We start from the raw sequence: 19,697 nt of genomic DNA, 5'->3' as shown, positions 1-19,697 counted from the left end.
GGGTCAGGTACAGTGGGAGTGCTCAAGCAAGGTTTGTGGCCCAAAGGTAGCGGAAGTGGGCAACGGGGAAAGAGATTGGAAGCTGCTGAGTGGATCTCTGATATTGCCATCCCTTGGACCTTTGAGACCTCCCAGGACTAAACCAGGAGGAGGTAATATTTAGTGCTCACTGTGAGTCAGACAGAATGTCAAGTATTATGTATGCATACCTCATTTAATCCTCCCAACAGCTCCAGTTTACGGATGAAAAAAATGAGTGTGGTGAGGTTAAGCCTGCTCAGGCTTACACCGCTGGGATTCCAGCCCAGGTCTGTGTGCCTCCAAAACCCAAGCTGCCCTGGCCTGCTTCGTGTATGGACATTCAGGTTTCTCACATGGGGTAGGATATTTCATCCATAGGAAGCACCTCCTCTGAACTTTAAGGTCAAAAGCTCTTCTGACTAAAACTCTTCAGTAGCCTAGCATGGTTTTAAAAAATACTTCAGAAAGGACTTCTGGCTTCAGCTCAGGCATACAAAGAGTTTGGCAATTGTCACTCCTGTCCTTACCACAAGGAAAAGCTGGGCAAACTGAAAGCCAATGACTTTGGATCCATCAGAGAACTGAGTTTGCAGGGCCTACTGCCACCTAGAAATGTGGAGAGGTGAATGCAGAGTCGCAGCCAAGATCTGCTTACCTGAAGCAGAAGCCACAGGATCCAGAGCTGCTAGGAATACTTGCTGAATTGCTGGAGGCTGAGTGTGGACTAGCATGGGAGGGAGAAACCCCTGGGGGTCAGCCTAAGGACACCCCGCACTCTCACGGGTTTTACGTGCAGGAACCCCACCTGGTTTTCATAGCTAATTGCTTTGGCAGGGAAAGGGGGAAGAGTTACCTTTGTAAAATAAACTCAGAGCATTCTCCATAACAAAGGCCTGTTGGGGGGCTGGGAGGTTTACCAGAGTCTAACCCCACCTGGGGGAGGGCATTTCACACCAGTCCGCAATAGCCCTCCTGTCTCATCCAAGTGTGGGGAGGGTAAAATTGAAAACTCATGTTTTTCTATACATTCTACTCACACACTCTTCTGACACTAAATACGGGGGCGGTTTTCCACACTGACCAATTCTCCAGCACCAGCTGGGTGTCCGACAATTCAATTCAATTCTCACACTGTCTACCTGGAGTTACCATCAGATCCCACACGTTAAGGGCTCAGTCCACCAAGACTGCCCCTTCACTTCAGAGGCCAATCACAAGTGCGGGCCTCTGGTACTTCTGACCTTTCATGAATCAGGGGTTTCTACATCTCCTTGGTTTCGATAATTTGCTATAATGGCTCACAGAACTCAGGGAAACAGTTCACTTACTAGATGATTGGTTTATTGTGAAAGAAGACAACTTTGGAACAGCCAGACGGAAGAGATGAATAGGGCAAGGTATAGGAAGGGGTGTGGAGCTGCCATGCCCCCCCTCTGGGCACGTCACTCTCCAGCACCATGGTGTGTTCACCAACTTGGAAGCTCTCCAACTTCCTAAATTAGGGTTTTTATAATGAAGGCTTTATTACATAGGCGTGATTGATTGAATCTTTTGGCCATTAGCGATTAACTCAACCCTTAGCCCCTGTTACCTTCCTGGAGGTCAGAGGTTCAAAGGGGCTTGTTATGAATAACAAAAGCCACTCCTTTCACCTTCATCTTTCCAGAGCTATTTCAGGAACAGGGACAAAAATTAGATATGACAAAAGAAGCTCCTATCACTCTTATCATTAAGGAAATTACAAGAGTTTTAGGAGCTCTGGCTGGGAGCTGGGAACAAAGACCAAACATTTCTTATTCTGTATCACAGAGGGGGATTAAGAAACAGTAAGGTCACAGCCCAAGGACACAGGCCCACTAAAATACTGAAATTTCACCATAAAATTACAGAATGCTTCCCTGCCGCCACACCTTACTACCACACCAACAGGACTCCAGTATAAGGATGCATTACAGCTAAAAGAGGTACAAAACACAGACTCTAGGGAAGCCCGAAGTCAAGAGAGACAAAAACACACTAGAGGAATTTGAAGCCTCTGGGGCCTACAGCTACAGCAAACAAACACAGCTCTACTTCTAGCCAGAATAACATAACCCCTCGTAGTAGAGGCTTATTTACCTCAGTTCCTATTACCTAATACAGCCAATAATGTCTCACTTTCAACAAAAAATTTTAAGTGTGCTAAAAAAGGTAAGGGAAAACCCCACAGTCTGATAAGACAAAGCACATATCAGAACCAGATTCAGGTATTACACAGATGTTGGTTTTATCAGATAGGAAACTTAAATGATTAATATGTTAAAGAGTCTAGTGGTAAAAGTAAATAATATGCAAGAACAGATGGGTAATGTCAGCGGAGATAAGGAAACTCTAAGAAAGATTGAAAGGAAATGCTAGAAATAAAAGAGACTAAAAAACAGTGCCTCTGATGAGCTCATCAGTTGACACAGCCAAGGAAAGAATCAGTGAGTCTGGAGATAGGTCAATAGAAACTTGCCTACTGCAAAGCAGAGGGAAAAAAGAATGAAAAACAACAAAAACACCGAATAGAACATCCAAGAACTATGGGACAATTTCAGAAGAGGTAAAACATGCATAATTGGAATACCAGAAGGAGGAAAAAAACGAGAGAATAAAGAAAAATATTTGAAGTAATAATGGTCAAGAACTTTCCAAAATTAATGACAGTCACTACACCACAGATCCAGGAAGCTCAGAGAACACCAAGCAGGATAAATACCAAAAATATACACCTAGGTATATCTTATTCAACCTCTGTAAACCAAAGACAAAGAGAAAATCTTGAAAGAAACCAGAAGAAAAAACCACCTTAACCTATAGTGGAAAAAAGAGAGCTGACTACTCATCAGAAACCATGCAAGAGGAGAGTGGAGTGAAATAAAGTGTTGAAAGATGCCTCCCAACCCCCAACCTAGAATTCTGTATCTGGCAAAATTATCCTTCAAAAGTGAAGGAGAGCGTTCTCAGATCAATAGGAAATGCATCTCATCCACCTTTTGCTTTTCAAGAAATTGAGGTCCAGAGCTCTCAAGTGGCTAAACTAGAAAGGAGTAGATCCCAAAATCTTTTTTTTTTTTCGTTTTGCAAGTCAGGTTTTTAATTTTGTTTTTGTTTTTTTTTTAAGTCAATGTTAGAAATTGCGCAGTTCTAACCCTTCACTTTAAAACTGGAGAAGTTGAGAGAGCAAAACTGACATATTTGAGGTTGAACAGAAAGTTACTGGCCGACTTGGTGTTCAAACTCAGCTCTCCTGAATTATTTCCTACTGTAAGTTTGTTGTCTGAATGATTGAGTTTGAGCCTATATAAAATATTTTCCCTTGGCGGAGGGGAGAAAGACTTGATTTACAAATCGTGAAAACGTTAACGTTCCAACAGGAGCTTTAACGCTTAGGCATACGTGCCGGCTCCCACCGCCCCCGCCTAAGGAAAACTCTGCCAGCCAGTACTACAAGTCCCAGGCCGCTCCGCGGCGCGTGCGCTGCCCGCCGGGAGGCGTCTCCTGTGAGTCTGCGCGGGAAGTGGAAACCGGCGCGGAGGAGAAGCGGCTAGAGGGCCGCCCGGGCGGCGTCAGCTTAGCTCGTCTCTCCGCGCTGCTGGGCTCGCGGCCGGCGGTCCGGCCCCTCCGCCGCAGCCGCCATGTCCATGAAGGGCCGCTTCCCGATACGCCGCACCCTGCAGTACCTGGGCCAGGGGGACGTAGTGTTCAAGGACTCGGTGAAGGTCATGACGGTGAACTACAACACGCACGGGGAGCTGGGCGAGGGCGCCAGGTCAGTCCGAGCCGCCGGGTCCCACCAATAACTTGCGAGTCGTTGAGACCTGGCGCTGCGCTGGCGCCAGGGCCCCCATTGCATGGACGGGCAGCTGCCCCGGGTTCCACAGCAGAAGAGGACCTCAGGGCCGCGTCGCGCCGGGTGGGGGCCGCGCTGACAGGGAGGCCGAAGCCTCCTCAGCCACCCGTGCCCCGCGGGCGGCGCGCGGTCCTGGTGGAGCCCAGCCCGGGGCGACCGACCCGCTGGGGTCCGGGCTCTTCCACCTGCTGGCTTTGGGAGAGTTGCTTTTCCTCAGTGTTGCGACCGGGGTGATACCTATGTCCCAGGGCGGATATGGGGGTGCAGTGGGAGGGGTAACAGCTGCTGGCATTTATTGAGTCCTCGTGCGTGCAGCGCGTTTCTGAATGCTCCTCGTGCACTAGCTCGTTTGATTTTTACGGAAACCCCACTGTTCTCTTCACTCCAGGGATGAAAGAACGCAGGAGGTTAAGGAACTGGCTTGTCCAGGGTACCATAGTCAGCTGGTGAGGGGGTGGTTCTGAAAGGGGGCTTCGTTCTCGAAGAGGACTCATCACCCTTAAAGTGAAGGGACTGTCTGTGAGCTGCGCAGCGGCCCCCGCCCCAACTCCTCAATGCTTTTCAGCCCGCAGCAGAGTCGGGACTCATTGAATGGAACTTGCAAGTGAAAGGTTTGAACTGAACTTTGAGGCAGCAGCAGTGCTTTGGGCTTTTCAGGTGTCAGGTATAAATTTACTGAGTGCCTGCTAATGCTGGGCCCCGTGCTGGTGCTGGGAATTCAAGTCCTGTCTTTCAGAAACTTTGGGATTGTATGTGTGGGATGGATCGGAGTGAGACTGGAGAGCAGCTCCCTGTGGAGGGTGGTCCCCCCATGGCGGGGCCTTCAGTGCAGGGCTGTTCAGGAGAGCCACCAGCTACCCCCTAGCCGTTTGCTTTCCACAGGTCAACGCAAGAACTTGGACCTACTTGCGTGGGGTCAGCTGGGATGAGGGCTTCCTAGAAGACTCAGTCATAGGGCTGAATGGGCACCCAGATACTCCTGCATAACCAGCCTTGCATCCATCCATCCATCCATCTGCACCAGGAGTCACAGGGCAGAGGCCAGGCAGGTACAAACAGGAGGGAGACAGTCTGGATGGGCCTGCAGTAAACTGAAAACGTGCCCTGTTTCACGGGGCCATTCACTGCTTGGCTACATCTTAGCTATTTGGGCTCCATGGAGAATTTCTGACTTGTCAAGGAGCCAGAAATTCAGATTTTTATGTAAATCTCTGGTTTTTAAATGGTCAGCCAATCAAAATAGGCCTGCACATAGTCGCATGCTCAAGAATTTTAATACTCTCTGGGTAAATAGGAGCCAAACAGCTATTCTGTGTTTCATTGTTCCTAGTGATAAGGGCTTGGCTGTCCCACCGGTGCCCTTTGGGTTTGAGCCTGTCAGAATTGCCCTTTGTAGCCCCACTGGCCTTTCTTTGCTTGTTCATGTGCCCTCAGCACTTCACCTGGCCCTCCACTCCAAGTGCCAGTGGCCAGTACAGCACCGGGCTAGCGAGTCTTAGGGTATTTGCTGGGTGTGTGGGGAGCTGCCTTATTCAGAGTCTGAGAGCTAAGTTCCTCCTCACCTCTGCCAGGTGTTCGTGCCCTTAAGATGCAATGGGAGAAGTAACAGCTGCTGGAATGTATTGAGTTCTGTGTCCAGCCTTGCGCCTCAGGATCCAGGTGAATTTGATAATGATGGAGCCCAATGCTCACGGTCCTGATTCTTTGACTTACTGGTCATGTGACCCAGGACAGTTTACTTTTCTGGCCCTTTTCTTAAAAAAATTAATTAATTAATATTTGGCTGCCTTGGGTCTTCATTGCTGCACGCGGGTTTTCTCTAGTTGTGAAGCCCTGCATGTGTCTTTTTGAATTATGGTTTTCTTTTGGTATATGCCCAGTAGTGGGATTACTGGGTCATATGGTAATTCTAGTTTTAGTTTTTTAAGAACTCTCCGTACTGTTCTCCATAGTGGCTGTATCAATTTACACTCTCACCAACAGTGCAAGAGGGTTCCCTTTTCTCCACACCAGCATTTATTGTGTGTAGATTTTCTGATGATGCCCATTCTAACCCGTGTGAGGTGATACCTCATTGTAGTTTTTTAAAAATTTATATATTTATTTATTTATCTTTGGCTTCGTTGGGTCTTTGTTGCTGCGCGCAGGCTTCCTCTAATCCTGGGGAGCGGGAGCTACTCTTCGTTGTGGTGCGTGGGCTTCTCACTGCGGTGGCTTCTCTTGTTGCGGAGCACAGGCTCTAGGCGCGCGGGCTTCAGTAGTTGTGGCCTGCAGGCTCAGTAGTTGTGGTGAGCGGGCTCTAGAGTGCAGGCTCAGTAGTTGTGGCGCATGGGCTTAGTTGCTCTGCGGCATGTGGGATCTACCCGGGCTCAGACCCGTGTCCCCTGCATTGGCAGGCGGATTCTTAACCACTGTGCCGCCCTGGAAGCCCCCTCATTGTAGTTTTGATTTGCATTTCTTTAATAATTAGTGATGTTGAGCATCTTTTCATGTGTCTCTTGACCATCTGTATGTCTTCTTTGGAGAAATGTCTACTTAGGTCTTCTGCCCATTCTTGGATTGGGTTGTTTTTTTGATATTGAGCTGCATGAGCTGTTTGTCTGTTTTGGAGATTAATCCTTTGTCCATTGATTCGTTTGCAAATATTTTCTCCCATTCTGAGGGCTGTCTTTTCATCTTGTTTATGGTTTCCTTTGCTGTGCAAAAGCTTTTTTAAGTTTCATTAGGTCCCATTTGTTTATTTTTGTTTTTATTTCTATTACTCTAGGAGGTGGGTCAAAAAAGATCTTGCTGTGTTTTATGTCCAAGAGTGTTCTTCCTATGTTTTCCTCTAAGAGTCTTACAGTGCCTAGTCTTATATTTAGGTCTTTAATCCATTTGGAGTTTATTTTTGTGTATGGTGTTAGGGAGTGTTCTAATTTCATTCTTTTTTTTATATATAAATTTATTTATATATTTTTAATTTTTAAATTTTTGGCTGCGTTGGGTCTTCGTTGCCACATGTGGGCTTTCTCTGGTTGTGGTGAGTGGGGGCTACTCTCCGTTGCGGTGCACGGGCTTCTCGTTGCAGTGGCTTCTCTTGTTATGGAGCATGGGCTCTAGGCACGCGGGCTTCAGTAGTTGTGGTACGTGAGCTCTAGAGTGCGGGCTCAGTAGTTGTGGTGCACGGGCTTAGTTGCTCCGCGGCATGCGGGAATCTTCCTGGGTCAGGGCTCGAACCTGTGTCCCCTGCCTTGGCAGGCGGATTCTTAACCACTGCGCCACCCGGGAAGCCCTAATTTCATTCTTTTACATGTAGCTGTCCAGTTTTCCCAGCACCACTTATTGAAGAGGCTGTCTTTTCTCCATTGTATCCTCCAGAGGCAACAACTTTCAACTCTAACCATTTGATTAGAGTTTTACTCCCATATAGTTAAATACTATATTTAGAGAGCTCCTCCTTACTTTCTTAGCTTTAGGCTTTATCTATTGACTTGCCACTGTGGAAGGCAAGGATTTAGCTCTTCCAGAAGCATTGCCATTCCCTACCCCAGCAGATGCATACTACTCGACCCCTCCATCCTCCCAATATAGTCATTTAAGAATTTTGGATAAATCAGTATTCACTGTTAAATTATTATGACTTTGTAAACACTGTACACAGTTGAGTCAAACACTTTATTTTTCCTTTTTGTTTTTGCAGTTTTTTGTTTTCCCTGGGGTTATTGTCATTGCTTTTGTTTTAACTGCAGATTCTGCCCCAATTATGGACGTTTCCCCAAGCAAATGTCACACAATCAGGCCTTCTGTTGATCCTATCTTTTTCTTCTTGAGAATAAACTACAAGCTCCTATCTGGACTGGTTGTCCTGCATTGCCATCATGTTGGCATAAACACTGAGGCACACAGCAGTAACTTGCTCTGGGTCATACACAGCTGGGAAGTGGTGAAGCCAGGCAACCACGCTTCTACCCGTGTACCACTCACACCTTTCCATCGTCTGGTGTGGGGAGCAGGGTGGCAGCAGGAAGCAGAGAATGCATTTAAATTTGGGTCACTGGGGAGGCTTTAATCAAGAGACTAATTGCAATGGTGTGGCAAGGATGGGAAAAGAAACCACAAGGAACAGTGCAAGAGCCCGGGTCTAGGCTGCAGAAGTGAGGAGGAGAATGTTTGTTGGGACCTGGAGATGAAGAGGGCTGCCTGACAGGAGCCTCTGGAGCCGGGATTGAGCCTGGGGTCGAGCCAGGGAGATAAATACCTTAACTCTCCTCCTCCTTCCATTCTTTTGCCAGTGCTCCCTGTGGGCTGAAGCCAACACAAAACCAGAGGGCAGGAAAGCCCACTTCCTAGCCCGTATCTGTTAGCTACTCTGGATGGAGAGCAGGTGGAGAGGGGTCCAGGCATACAGTTGTGTCATAGTTTATGTAATCAGTCTGGCATTGAAGTTGTTTCTGCTCCTTTGCTGTAACAGATAATGCTGCAGTAAACCTCACACATACCTTTGCATTCAAGTGTGAAAATACCTAAAGGCAGAGGTGAAAACATTGAGTCAAGATCTGTGCTAGTTCCAAACTGACCTCCAAGGAGGTTAAACCAATTAATATACTTAAGGAAATGTTTTCTCACTTTACTATAACTTAAAACTATTTATTTATTTATTTTAGCAATCTAAGAGGTAAAAAAGGACCATTTTAATTTATGACTTTGTTGGGAAGATACTGAGGATCCTTCCTTTGATAGGCTATGTGGGTTTCTGCCCGTCTGTGGCCTTTGCCTCTAGTGTTGGATTATAAATGGTGTTAATAATGTGCAGAACTCTAGATCAAGGGAATTAACCTTTTGTTTTGTGTTTTGCAAACGTTTTTCTTCTAGTTTGGCAAATGTTGATTTTGTTTTTGGTAAAGTTTGCCTTGCAGATATTTTATTTATTTATTTATGGCTGTGTTGGGTCTTCGTTGCTGTGCGTGGGCTTTCTCTAGTTGTGGCGAGCGGGGGCTACTCTTCGTTGTGGTGCGTGGCTTCTTATTGCGGTGGCTTCTCTTGTTGCGGCGCACAGGCTCTAGGTGCGTGGGCTTCAGTAGCTGTGGCACGCGGGCTCAGTAGTTGTGGCTCGCAGGCTGTAGAGTGCAGGCTCAGTAGTTGTGGCTCACAGGCTTAGTTGCTCCGCGGCATGTGGGATCTTCCCCAAGCAGGGCTCGAACCCGTGTCCTCTGCAGTGGCAGACAGAATCTTAACCACTGTGCCACCAGGGAAGTCCCTTGCAAAGGTTTTAATGTAATCAAATTTATCTGTGTTTTAAACCTTCTGAGTTTAGAGGTTTCTCCACTCCTAGATTGTAAAAGTATTCCCCATGTTTGTTTTCATGGTTTCATTTATTTTTAAATTGTGGTATAATTTACATAAAGTGCTCACCTGTAGATACACAGCTTCTCATATGAGTGCACTGTGCAGCTGTCACACCAATCAAGACCGAGGACATTTCATGGTTTCATTTTTATTTTATTTTCTTTTTTTAAATATTTATTTATTTTTGGCTGTGTTGGGTCTTAGTTTCTGTGCGAGGGCTTCCTCTAGTTGTGGCAAGTGGGGGCCACTCTTCATCGCGGTGCGCAGGCCTCTCACTGTCGCGGCCTCTCTTGTTGCGGAGCACAGGCTCCAGACGCGCAGGCTCAGTAGTTGTCGCTCATGGGCCTATTTGCTCCGCGGCATGTGGGATCTTCCCAGACCAGGGCTTGAACCCGTGTCCTCTGCATTAGCAGGCAGATTCTCAACCACTGCGCCACCAGGGAAGCCCCCATTTTTATATTTATACTTCTGCTTTTTGGTGAGTTTTAGGTTAATATGCAACGTGAGGTAGGGATATAGATTTCTTTTCCCTAAAATGACAAACCAAGAGTCCCAACACCCACATTCAGACAACACGTTAGTGGATTCCTGAGACCTGCTTTTCCTACCTCCACCTTTTCGGAGGGGGGGGCAGGGTCCTCTTAGAACCTGATGAAAGTTCTGGACTTTCTCTTTAGAAGAATACACAGGTGCATACAATTTTAGGTTAAAAACTCTCACGGGTTTAATTTCTTCTGTTTTGCAGGAAATTCGTGTTTTTCAACATACCTCAGATCCAGTACAAGAACCCCTGGGTGCAGATCATGATGTTTAAGAACATGACGCCAACACCCTTTCTGCGGTTCTATTTAGGTGAGTGCAGGGCCCTCTGCCGTGGCCCAGGCCTGACTTCCCTCCCATGTTCCTCTTGTGTGGCAGTCAGCGGGGGCTGAGATGGGAGCGCTTGTACACCTACGTTGGTCCTGTCACCTTGGCTCCTATACCTGGCACACAGTGACTGCACAGATCTGTCCCTCTGCAGTCGCATCTCCTGTTGCTGCCACATCTCCTGCATATGCCTCATGTCATACGGGCTAGTCTTTCCAAATTCCCTTGCCACACTGTGCTTTGATGCCTTTGCTAATGTTGGTTCCTTTGCTGCAAATCCCCTACTACTTTTCTTTGCTTAATTAAAAAATAAATCCTTTGGGACTCAGCTTGGGCACAATTTCACTCAGGAAACCTTACCTGCACCTTAGATTGGCCCCTCCCTTCTCTCAGGGCACGTCTCTCAGTGCTGGCCACATTCTCTTGAACAGTGTATGTGTCTGCGTGTGTCCTCTATGGACCATATGCATTTATGTGATGCTCTCCTGTCCCTGCGAGGAGCAAACATGAAGATTTATTCAGTTAAATTGGGCTCAGTTCCTGGAAGTCAGAAGACCGTATGTTCTAGCCCAACTCTCTACTCAGTCATTCTGATCCTGAGTGAGTAATGTTCCCACTTACATATTTCTAGGGGAAGGCAAAACATCTTCCTTACACGGTTACGAGAATCTAATGAAGTATAGACTGGGAAATTCGTCAGGAAAGAAAAGGATGATGTTGTTTCATTCATTCAGCAAATATGTATCAAGTTCCTGCTAGGACCCAGGCACTGTTCTAGGTGCTTGGGGTGTCAGGGAGCCATACAGACAAAGATCTCTAGACTTGTAGAGATGATATTCCAGCAGGAGGAGATAGAATGAACAAGAAACTCAATAACATGGTTTGTTAGAAGATGAGTGCTATGGAGAAAAGAAAAATAGAGCAAGGTGGAGGTGAGGAGAATGGTGGTGGTTGGCATGTTTGTGTATATATTTCGTGTTGGTGTTTTAAAAAATTAACTTTATTGAGGTATAATTTACCCATAATAAAATGGACAGGTCTTAACGTGCATGGAGTGATGAGTTCTGATAGATGTGACGGGCCTGTGTCACTGTTTCCCAGCGAAGACCCAAAAAGTCACCTAGTACTGCTTTCCAGTTCCCAGTTCTCACTCCCAAGAGGGGCAACCACTGTTAGCAGTTCTTTTTTTTTTTTGGCCACACTGTACAGCTTGTGGAATCTTAGTTCCCCGACCAGCGATCGAACCCGGGCCCTCAGCAGTGAGCACAGAGTCCTAACCACTGGGGCTGCCAGGGAATTCCCTCTGTTAGCAGTTCTTTCACCATAGACTAGTTAGTTTTATTTGTTTCAGAACCTAATATAGAATCTCACAGTATATATCCTTTTGTGTCTGGTTTTCACTTGTCTTTTTGAGATTCATCCACGTTATGTGTATCAGTAGCTTATTCATTTTTATTGCTCCGTAGTGCCCCATTATCAGAACATACCACAGTTTATTTATCCATTCACTTGTTGATGAACATTTGGGTTTTCTATAGATGCCAAGACAGAGTTACGAGTATGAGGTTTATTGGAGATGGGGGGCAGGCACGGAGAGTCTTCAGATGGCAAAGCACGTCTGACATCTCTGGAAGGAGGTCTGGCCAGGAGACACCTCAGATGAGAAAGTCGGGGCCGGTCGGTAGGAAGCTCTGGCTGCGTGTTGGGCAGAAGCGGCAGGTCCTGGACGGGGACCTGGGAGAGGCAGGTGGGCTTGGCTCTGCTGCTGCAGCAGCGGGTCCCAGAGACTCCTCTAAGGAGGGTCTCGCTCGAGGGGTTGTTAGCGGCTGCCTGCCGAGGGTGGTTTTGGGAAGGTGCATGTCTCTGTGGACCTAGGTGCTCGGTTCTCCTGGGCACAGGCTCAGGCTGGCCTTGCTGGGCCACAGAATAGGCACGTAACCTTCTTAGAAACCACCCAGACAGGCCTCCAAAATGATCATGCCATTTGCCCTTGCAGTCCACAGGGTGAGGGGTCCTGCTGGCCCCCCATCCTCACCCAAACTGGTCCTGTTGCTCATCTGCATTTCCTGTGGCTGCTGTAAGATCACCACGAGCTTGGTGGCTTAAAGCAATACAGATTTCTCATCTTACAGTTTTGTAGGTTTGAAGTCCAACATGGGCTAAAATCAAGGTGTTCGCAGAGCCTTCCTTCCTGGAGGCGCTAGGGGTGAATCCATTTCCATGCCTTTTCCAGCTTCTAGAGGCCCCCACATTCTTTATTTATTTATTTTTAAATTACTTCTTTCTTTCTGTTTTATTTTTGGCTGTGTTGGGTCTTCATTGTTGTGCACGGGCTTGCTCTAGTTGCGGCAAGTGGGGGCTACTCTTCGTTGCGGTGCGGGGGTTTCTCATTGCGGTGGCTTCTCTTGTTGTGGAGCTCGGGCTCTAGGTGCGCGGGCTTCAGTAGTTGTGGCTCGCGGGCTCTAGAGCGTGGGCTCAGTAGTTGTGGCGCACGGGCTTAGCTGCTCTGCGGCATGTGGGATCTTCCCGGACCAGGGCTCGAACCCGTGTCCCCTGCACTGGCAGGCGGGTTCTTAACCACTGCGCCACCAGGAAAGCCCGAGACCCCCACACTCTTTGGCTCGTGGTCCCTTCCTCCATCCTCGAAGCCAGTTGCGTTCGTGTCTGGCCCTCTCCAACAGTCACACGACCCTCTGACCACAGCCCAGGAGGGTCTCCAACTTTAAGGACCTTGTGATTAATGGGGCTGCCAGATTATCCAGGAGAATCGCCCCATTTCTGGGTCCTTAAGTTTAATTGCATCTGCAGAGGCCCCTTGGCCACGTCAGGTGTCATATTCACAAGTTCTGGGGGATTAGGAGGGGGCATCTTTGGGGGCCATTCTTCTCATCACATAGGTCTTTTCAGCCATTCCAGTGCCTGTATATCTCCTTGACATTTTAATTTGCATTTCCCTGTATCTTTCCATGTGCTTATTAGCCATTCATTTATTTCTTTTGTAAAGAGTCTGTTTGGATCTTTTGTCCATTAAAAAAAAAAAGTGGGGGCTCTTTTCCTGTTGAGTTGTTTATATATTCTGGATTCAGTTCCTTTGTCAGATGTATTGTGAATATTTTCTGTCTGTGGCTGCCTTTTCATTTTCTTAATGGTGTCTTTTGAAGAGCAGAAGTTTTAATTTTGATGAATTCCAGCTTATCAGTTGTTTTCTTTCATATTTAGTACTTTTTGTGTCCTGTCCAAGAAATCTCTGCCTACCCCAAAGTCACAAAGATTTTTCTCCTGTGTTTCTCCTGTGGGAGAGTCTTAGATTTACATTTAGGTCTATGATCTCTATTTGTGTATTAAGTGAGATAAGGATTGAGGTTCATTTTTTAGATTTGGGATATTCAGCTGTTATAGCACCATTTGTTGAAAGACATTTCTTTCCCTTATTTAATTTCCTTGGCACCTTTGTCAGAAAAATCGACCATGAATGGATAAACAAAATCCATATATTCATTCAGTGGAATATTATTCAGCCATGAAAAGGAATGAAGTACTGGCACATGCTACAACACGGATGAACCTTGAAAACATGCCAACGGAAAGAAGGCAGACACAAAAGGCCACATAGCGTGTGATTCCATTTGTGTGAGGTGTCCAGAACAGACAAAGCCATAGGGACAGGAAGTGGTTGTCAGGGGCTGGGGCTGGGGTGGTGTGGGGAATAGGAAGTGACTGCTTAATGGGTACAGGGTTTCTGTTTGGGGTCATGAAAAAGTGCTGGAACCTAGATAGTGGTGATGGATGCACAACATTGTGAAGGCACTAAAAAGCACCAAATTCTACATTTTAAGCTGGTTAAAATGGGAGAATTCCCTGGAGGTCCAGTGGTTAGGACTCCAGGCTTTCACTGCCAAGGGAGCGGGTTTAATCCCTGGTCAGGGAACTAAGATCCTGCAAGCCGCATGGCACAGCAAAAAAAAAAAAAAAAAGAAGTATAACTGATGTACAGTAATATTATATAAGTTACAGGTGTACAATATAGTGATTCACAATTTTTAAAGGTTATACTCCATTTATAGTTGTTATAAAATATTGGCTATATTCCCTGTGTTGTACAGTATATCTTTGTAGCTTATTTTATATATAATAGTTTGTACCTCTTACTCCCCTACCCCTATGTTGCCCCTCCCTCCTTCCTCTCCCCACTGGTAACCACTAGTTTGTTCTGTGAGTCTGCTTCTTTTTTGTTATATTCACCAGTCTGTTGTATTTTTTAGATTCCACAAATAAGTGCTATCATACAGTATTTGTCTTTCTCTGTCTGACTTAATTTCACTTAGCATAATGCCCTCTCCATCTATGTTGCTGCAGATGGCAAAATTTCATTCTTTTTTATGGCTAAGTAATATCCCATTGTGTGTGTGTGTATAGTACAGCTTTATCCATTCGTCTGTTGATGGGCATTTAGGATGCTTCCATATCTTGGCAATTATAAATAATGCTGCTGTAAATATTGGGGTGCATGTATCTTTTTGAATTAGTGTGGTTTTTTTCGGATATATACTCAGGAGTGGAATTGCTGGGTTATGTGGTGGTTTTTTTTTTTTATAAATTTATTTATTTATTTATTTATTTATTTTTGGCTGTGTTGGGTCTTCGTTTCTGTGCGAGGGCTTTCTCGGGTTGTGGCAAACGGGGGCCACTCTTCATCGCGGTGCGCGGGCCTCTCACTATCGCGGCCTCTCTTGCTGCGGAGCACAGGCTCCAGACGCGCAGGCTCAGTAATTGCGGCTCACGGGCCCAGTCGCTCCGCGGCATGTGGGATCTTCCCAGACCAGGGCTCGAACCCGTGTCCCCTGCATTGGCAGGCAGATTCTCAACCACTGCGCCACCAGGGAAGCCCTGTGGTGGTTTTATTTTTAGTTGTTTTGAGAAACCTCCATACTGTTTTCCATAGTAGCTGCACCGATTTACATTCCCACCAACAGTGTACAAGGGTCCCCTTTTCTCCACATCCTCACCAACCTTTGTTATTTGTGGTCTTTTTGATGAATGCCATTCTGACAGGTGTGAGGTGATACGTCATTGTGGTTTTGATTTGCATTTCCCTGATGATTAGGTATCTTGAGCATCTTTTAATGTGCCTGTTGGCCATCTGTATTTCCTTTTGGAAAAATGTCTATGCAGTTCTCCTGCCCATTTTTTAATCAGGTTAAGTATTTATTTATTTATTTACTTGGTTGTGCCGGGTGTTTGTTGCCACATGCAGGATCTTTTAGTTGCGGTATGTGAACTTTTAGTTGCAGCATGTGGGATCTAGTTCCCTGACTAGGGATCGAACCTGGGCCCCCTGCATTGGGAGTGCAGAGTCTTAATCACTGGACCACCAGGGAAGTCCCTCATTTTGTTTTATGGTTTCCTTTGCTGTACAGAAGCTTTTAAATTTAATTAGGTCCCATTTGTTTATTTTTGCTTTTATTTCCTTTGTTTTAGGAGACAGATCCCCCAAAAATATTGCTATGATTTATTTCAAAGAGTGTTCTATGTTTTTTTCTAGGAATTTTATGGTAGCTAGTGTTATATTTAGGTCTTTAATCCATATTAAGTTTATTTTTGTAGATGGTGTTAGAAAATGTTTTAATTTCATTCTTTTACATGTAGGTGTCCAGTTTTCTCAGCACCTCTTATTGAAGAGAGTGTCTTTTCTCCATTGTATATTCTTGCCTCCTTTCTGGTAGATTAATTGACCATAAGTGTGTGGGTTTATTTCTAGGCTCCCTAGTCTGTACCACTGATCTGTGTGTCTGTTTTTTGTGCCAGTACCTTGCAGTTTTGAATACTCTAGCTTTCTGGTGTAGTCTGAAGTCAGAGAGCATGATTCCTCCAGCTCTCTTCTTCTTCCTTAAGATTGTTTTGGCTATTCGAGTTTATCTCTGAACTCTTCATCCTCTTTAACTGATATGTATGTCTGTCCTTATGCTAATAGCACGCTGTCTTGGTTTTTGTAATTCATTATATGTCTTAAGATCAGGAAGTGTAAATCCAACTTTGTTCCCCACCCCCCCCTTTTTTTCCAAGATTAATTTGGCCCTTGTAGGTTCTTTGCATTTCCATATTGACTTTAAAATCTGCTTGCCAGTTTCTAGAAAAAAGCTTGCTGGGATTTTGTTTGGAATTATATTATAGATCACTGAGGATAATGGACATTTTTTTAAAAAATGAATTTATTTATTTTTGGCTGCATTGGGTCTTTGTTGCTGTTCGCTGGCTTTCTCTGGTTGTGGCGAGCGGGGACTATTCGTTGCGGTGCGTGGGCTTCTCATTGCGGTGGCTTCTCTTGTTGCAGAGCACAGGCTCTAGGCACGTGGGCTTCAGTAGTTGTGGCACGTGGGCTCAGTAGTTGTGGTGCACGAGCTCTAGGTGCACGGGCTCAGTAGTTGTGGTGCACAGGCTTAGTTGCTCCGTGGCCTGTGGGATCTTCCTGGACCAGGGCTCGAACCCGTGTCCCCTGCATTGGCAGGCGGATTCTTAATCACTGCACTGCCAGGGAAGTCCCTGGACATTTTAATAATATTGAGTATGTTTTGTGACTATTGTAAATAGTATTTTTAAAATTTTCATTTTTCAGTTCTTTGGTTAGCACCAAACAACTTCGTAGAAGTACAGCTGATTTTGTACATGGGCCTTGTGTCTTGCAACCTTGGTAATTCATATTTCTAGAAGTTTTTATTTTCTAAATTCCTTGGGATTTTCTACATACACAATCATTACATCTGCAAGTAAAGTTCTTCCTTTCCAATCATTTAATTTCTTTTTTGTGTGTCTTAATTCACTAGCTGATGTGGCTGTAAGAGTTTGCATTTTTACCAGTAATTTAGGAAAGTTCCAGTTCCTCTGCATCCTCACTAGCACTTGGTATTGTGTTTAAAAAAATTTTAGCCACCTTAATATCTCACTGTAGTTTTATTTTGTATTTTCCTAATGACTGATTATATTGAGTATCTTTTCATGTGCTATTATCCATTTTTGTTGTTGTTAAATGTTTATTCAGATATTTTGCCCATTTTTTCTTTGGATTGTCTTTTCGACATTGAATTGTGAGAGTTCTTTAGTCAGGATACAAGTCCTTTATCAGATATATGCTCTTCTTCCTCACTGAGTTGTCTTGCCATCTTTGCTGAAAATAAGTTGACCATAAATTTAATAAGAGTTTATTTCTAGACTCAGTTCAGTTCCATTCCTATAGGCTGTTCTTTTGCTCAATACCACACTGACTTGATTACTGTAGCCTGTGGTAAAATTGAAATTGGGAAATGAATGTTCTCCCATTTTCTTGTTTGTCAAGGTTGTTTTGGCTGTTTTGGGTCCTTTGCATGAATTTTAGGCGCAATTTTTCAGTTTCTACAAAAACACCTGCTAGGATTTTTGATAGGGATTGACTGAATCCATAGACTGATTTGGGGAGGATTGCCATCTTAACAATATTGAATCTTTCTATCCATGAACATGGAGTTTCTATTTAAAATAGTATGTATGCTTTTGTACATACCTAAAGTTTATGTGCTCACATCGAAAGAAATACAGAAAAAAGGCAGCATAATGGGTTACATAAACATTTATTTGACCGTTAAAATGTTTCTCCTCTAAAAGCAAATCCCAAATCACCACCAGTTGAGGCCAGGGAGTGCCTTGCTGTGTTCTCAGCTTTCTTCCCCCCTTTTCCTCCTGTTTCCAGATTCTGGGGAGCAAGTCCTTGTGGACGTGGAGACCAAGAGCAATAAGGAGATCATGGAGCACATCAAAAAGATTCTGGGGAAGAGCGAGTGAGTTGGTGGGGCTTGACCTGGAGGGGTGCAAACGTCTTGGCCCAGAGATTTGAGAGGGAGGAGATGGGCACGCTGGGAGGGGTGTTGAGAGGGCGGACTCTGGCAGGAGCCTCGGATGCTGACCAGAGAGCAGACGGGAGTCTGTGCGCCTGAACCTCTGAGCTGCAGCTCCCTGCACCGTGAAGATAAAGATGGTCCTTTCCTCCTGGGTCCACGAGAAGCTGAGACGCATCTGCAATGCGTGCCCTTGTGGCTGTGACCATGTCCCTCTTGGGGAATCTCAGCTTGGAGCTAGTGGGTGACCAACCCCAGGGCCTGCTGTGACACATTCCTTTTCTTTCCATGAATGGAGGGAGGGAGGGAAGATGGGAAAGTCTGTCTTGAGAAAGCGCACGGAGGCACTTCCAGGCCCCTTGGTCCTGATTGCCTATCCTCAGAGCTGGGGTCACCCCTTGCTACCCTTCACCGGGCTGCAGGCCTTCCTGCGCGACCCCCAGCCCCGGAGGCCCGGGGGGAGTAGGGAGCAGCGTAGGAGGTCTCCCTGGCAGATGTTGGGGCTCACTCGGCTGAGAAGTCCCCCACTTTCCAGCAGCTTGGAGCCGTGTCACCCACGCCTTGTTGCTGTCTGTGTTCTTTGGCAGGGAAACCCTCGAGAAAGAGGAGCAGGAGAAAAAACAGCTTTCTCACCCAGCCCACTTTGGCCCCCGAAAGTATTGCCTGCGGGAGTGCATCTGTGAGGTGGAGGGGCAGGTGCCCTGCCCGGGCCTGGTGCCATTGCCCAGGGAAATGACAGGGAGGTACAAAGCAGCTCTGAAAGCCAGTGCCCAAGACTGAGGCCCCAGAAAAGCCCCTGGCCCTATTCCCCGAGAGACTGAAAATCTCTGTGCAATAAAAGGGTCTCCTTTACACACCTGTGTAGAAGTGCATGGGGGGAGAGGAGGAGCTGGGCTGCAGCCAAGCTGCCCAGTGAACACCCTGCGCCATCAGGGCAATAAATGCTTCAGAATCACTGAGCAGTGTGGCATGAGTCCGGTCTGATAGGCCTTTGTAGGGATAGGGCTTTGGGGTCGGGAAGGTGTAAGGCTGCAGCCTGGTGACATCTCGTCTCAGTCCTGCAGCCCTTTCCTGGTCTCTACTGGCTTCGACTCTTCTTCCAGGCCTTGCTCTGGAGAATAATGAAGAACTGCTGCGCGGGGGTCTGGCTGGAGCTGTCTGGTTGGTGGTATAGACGTCCCCTCCAGTCAGGCTCTTTGGGATTTTTCAGAAATCCCAGGGCAAGCCTGTGTGCAGCGCTCGCTTTTTAAACTAAAGCCAACTGACCACTGTTGCGAGGCTGTGCCAGAGGCCAAGAGGTCCCAGACCTGCCTCCCTGGCAAGGAGAGGGCGCCCCCCTGGTGGAGGGCGCTACCCTCTGGCTTGGTCAGCCTTCACTTACTGAGGTTTGGAAGAGGGTGTGAGGTGTCACTGGGGGTCTGCCTGGGAGTTCTTTCCTCACAGGACACTGATGTTGCTCTCACTTCAGTTGTATCGGTTTCAGTCCTCAGGAGACACCAGGGCCCTCTAGAGTCACCTTAAGATTAGGTTTACCTGGTCGAGAGTGAAGGACTTGGGCTGAAGCCAAAAGCTCCCTGTGAGATGGGAAGAAAGGTAATCCTTATCCCAATGTGAGACTGGGATGTTTTATATAAATGTTGCAGATTACCTCATTAAATTGGGAGAAGTTTGGCTCCTTTCACATACGGTGCTCAGGTTATGGTTTACTGTGATTTTGTACCAGACCTGTGTTCAGGGTGATG

General features: G+C 46.3%; 1 protein-coding gene across 10 annotated transcripts in view; it reads left to right on the top strand.

The window, feature by feature from the left end:
* The first annotated feature begins 3,549 nt into the window (after window positions 1–3,549).
* The window catches only part of MRPS25 (mitochondrial ribosomal protein S25), a 70,048-nt gene continuing 53,900 nt past the window's right edge, over window positions 3,550–19,697 (top strand). For 9 of the 10 annotated variants that reach the window (XM_057555466.1, XM_057555464.1, XM_057555463.1 and 6 more), the window contains exons 1-3: window positions 3,550–3,814; window positions 9,969–10,075; window positions 17,811–17,898. In XM_057555466.1, coding sequence (XP_057411449.1) covers window positions 3,681–3,814; window positions 9,969–10,075; window positions 17,811–17,898 — 329 coding nt within the window. In that variant the 5' untranslated portion in view covers window positions 3,550–3,680. Of the gene's footprint in view, window positions 3,815–9,968; window positions 10,076–17,810; window positions 17,899–18,542; window positions 18,808–19,697 lie in introns of those variants that run through there. The other variant, XM_007192624.3, reaches the window with a different exon arrangement.

The sequence above is a fragment of the Balaenoptera acutorostrata genome, chromosome 10, assembly GCF_949987535.1.
Source record: "Balaenoptera acutorostrata chromosome 10, mBalAcu1.1, whole genome shotgun sequence".
In the NCBI taxonomy this organism is placed as follows: Eukaryota; Metazoa; Chordata; class Mammalia; order Artiodactyla; family Balaenopteridae; genus Balaenoptera; species Balaenoptera acutorostrata.
This window is presented reverse-complemented; position numbering and strand designations above follow the sequence as displayed.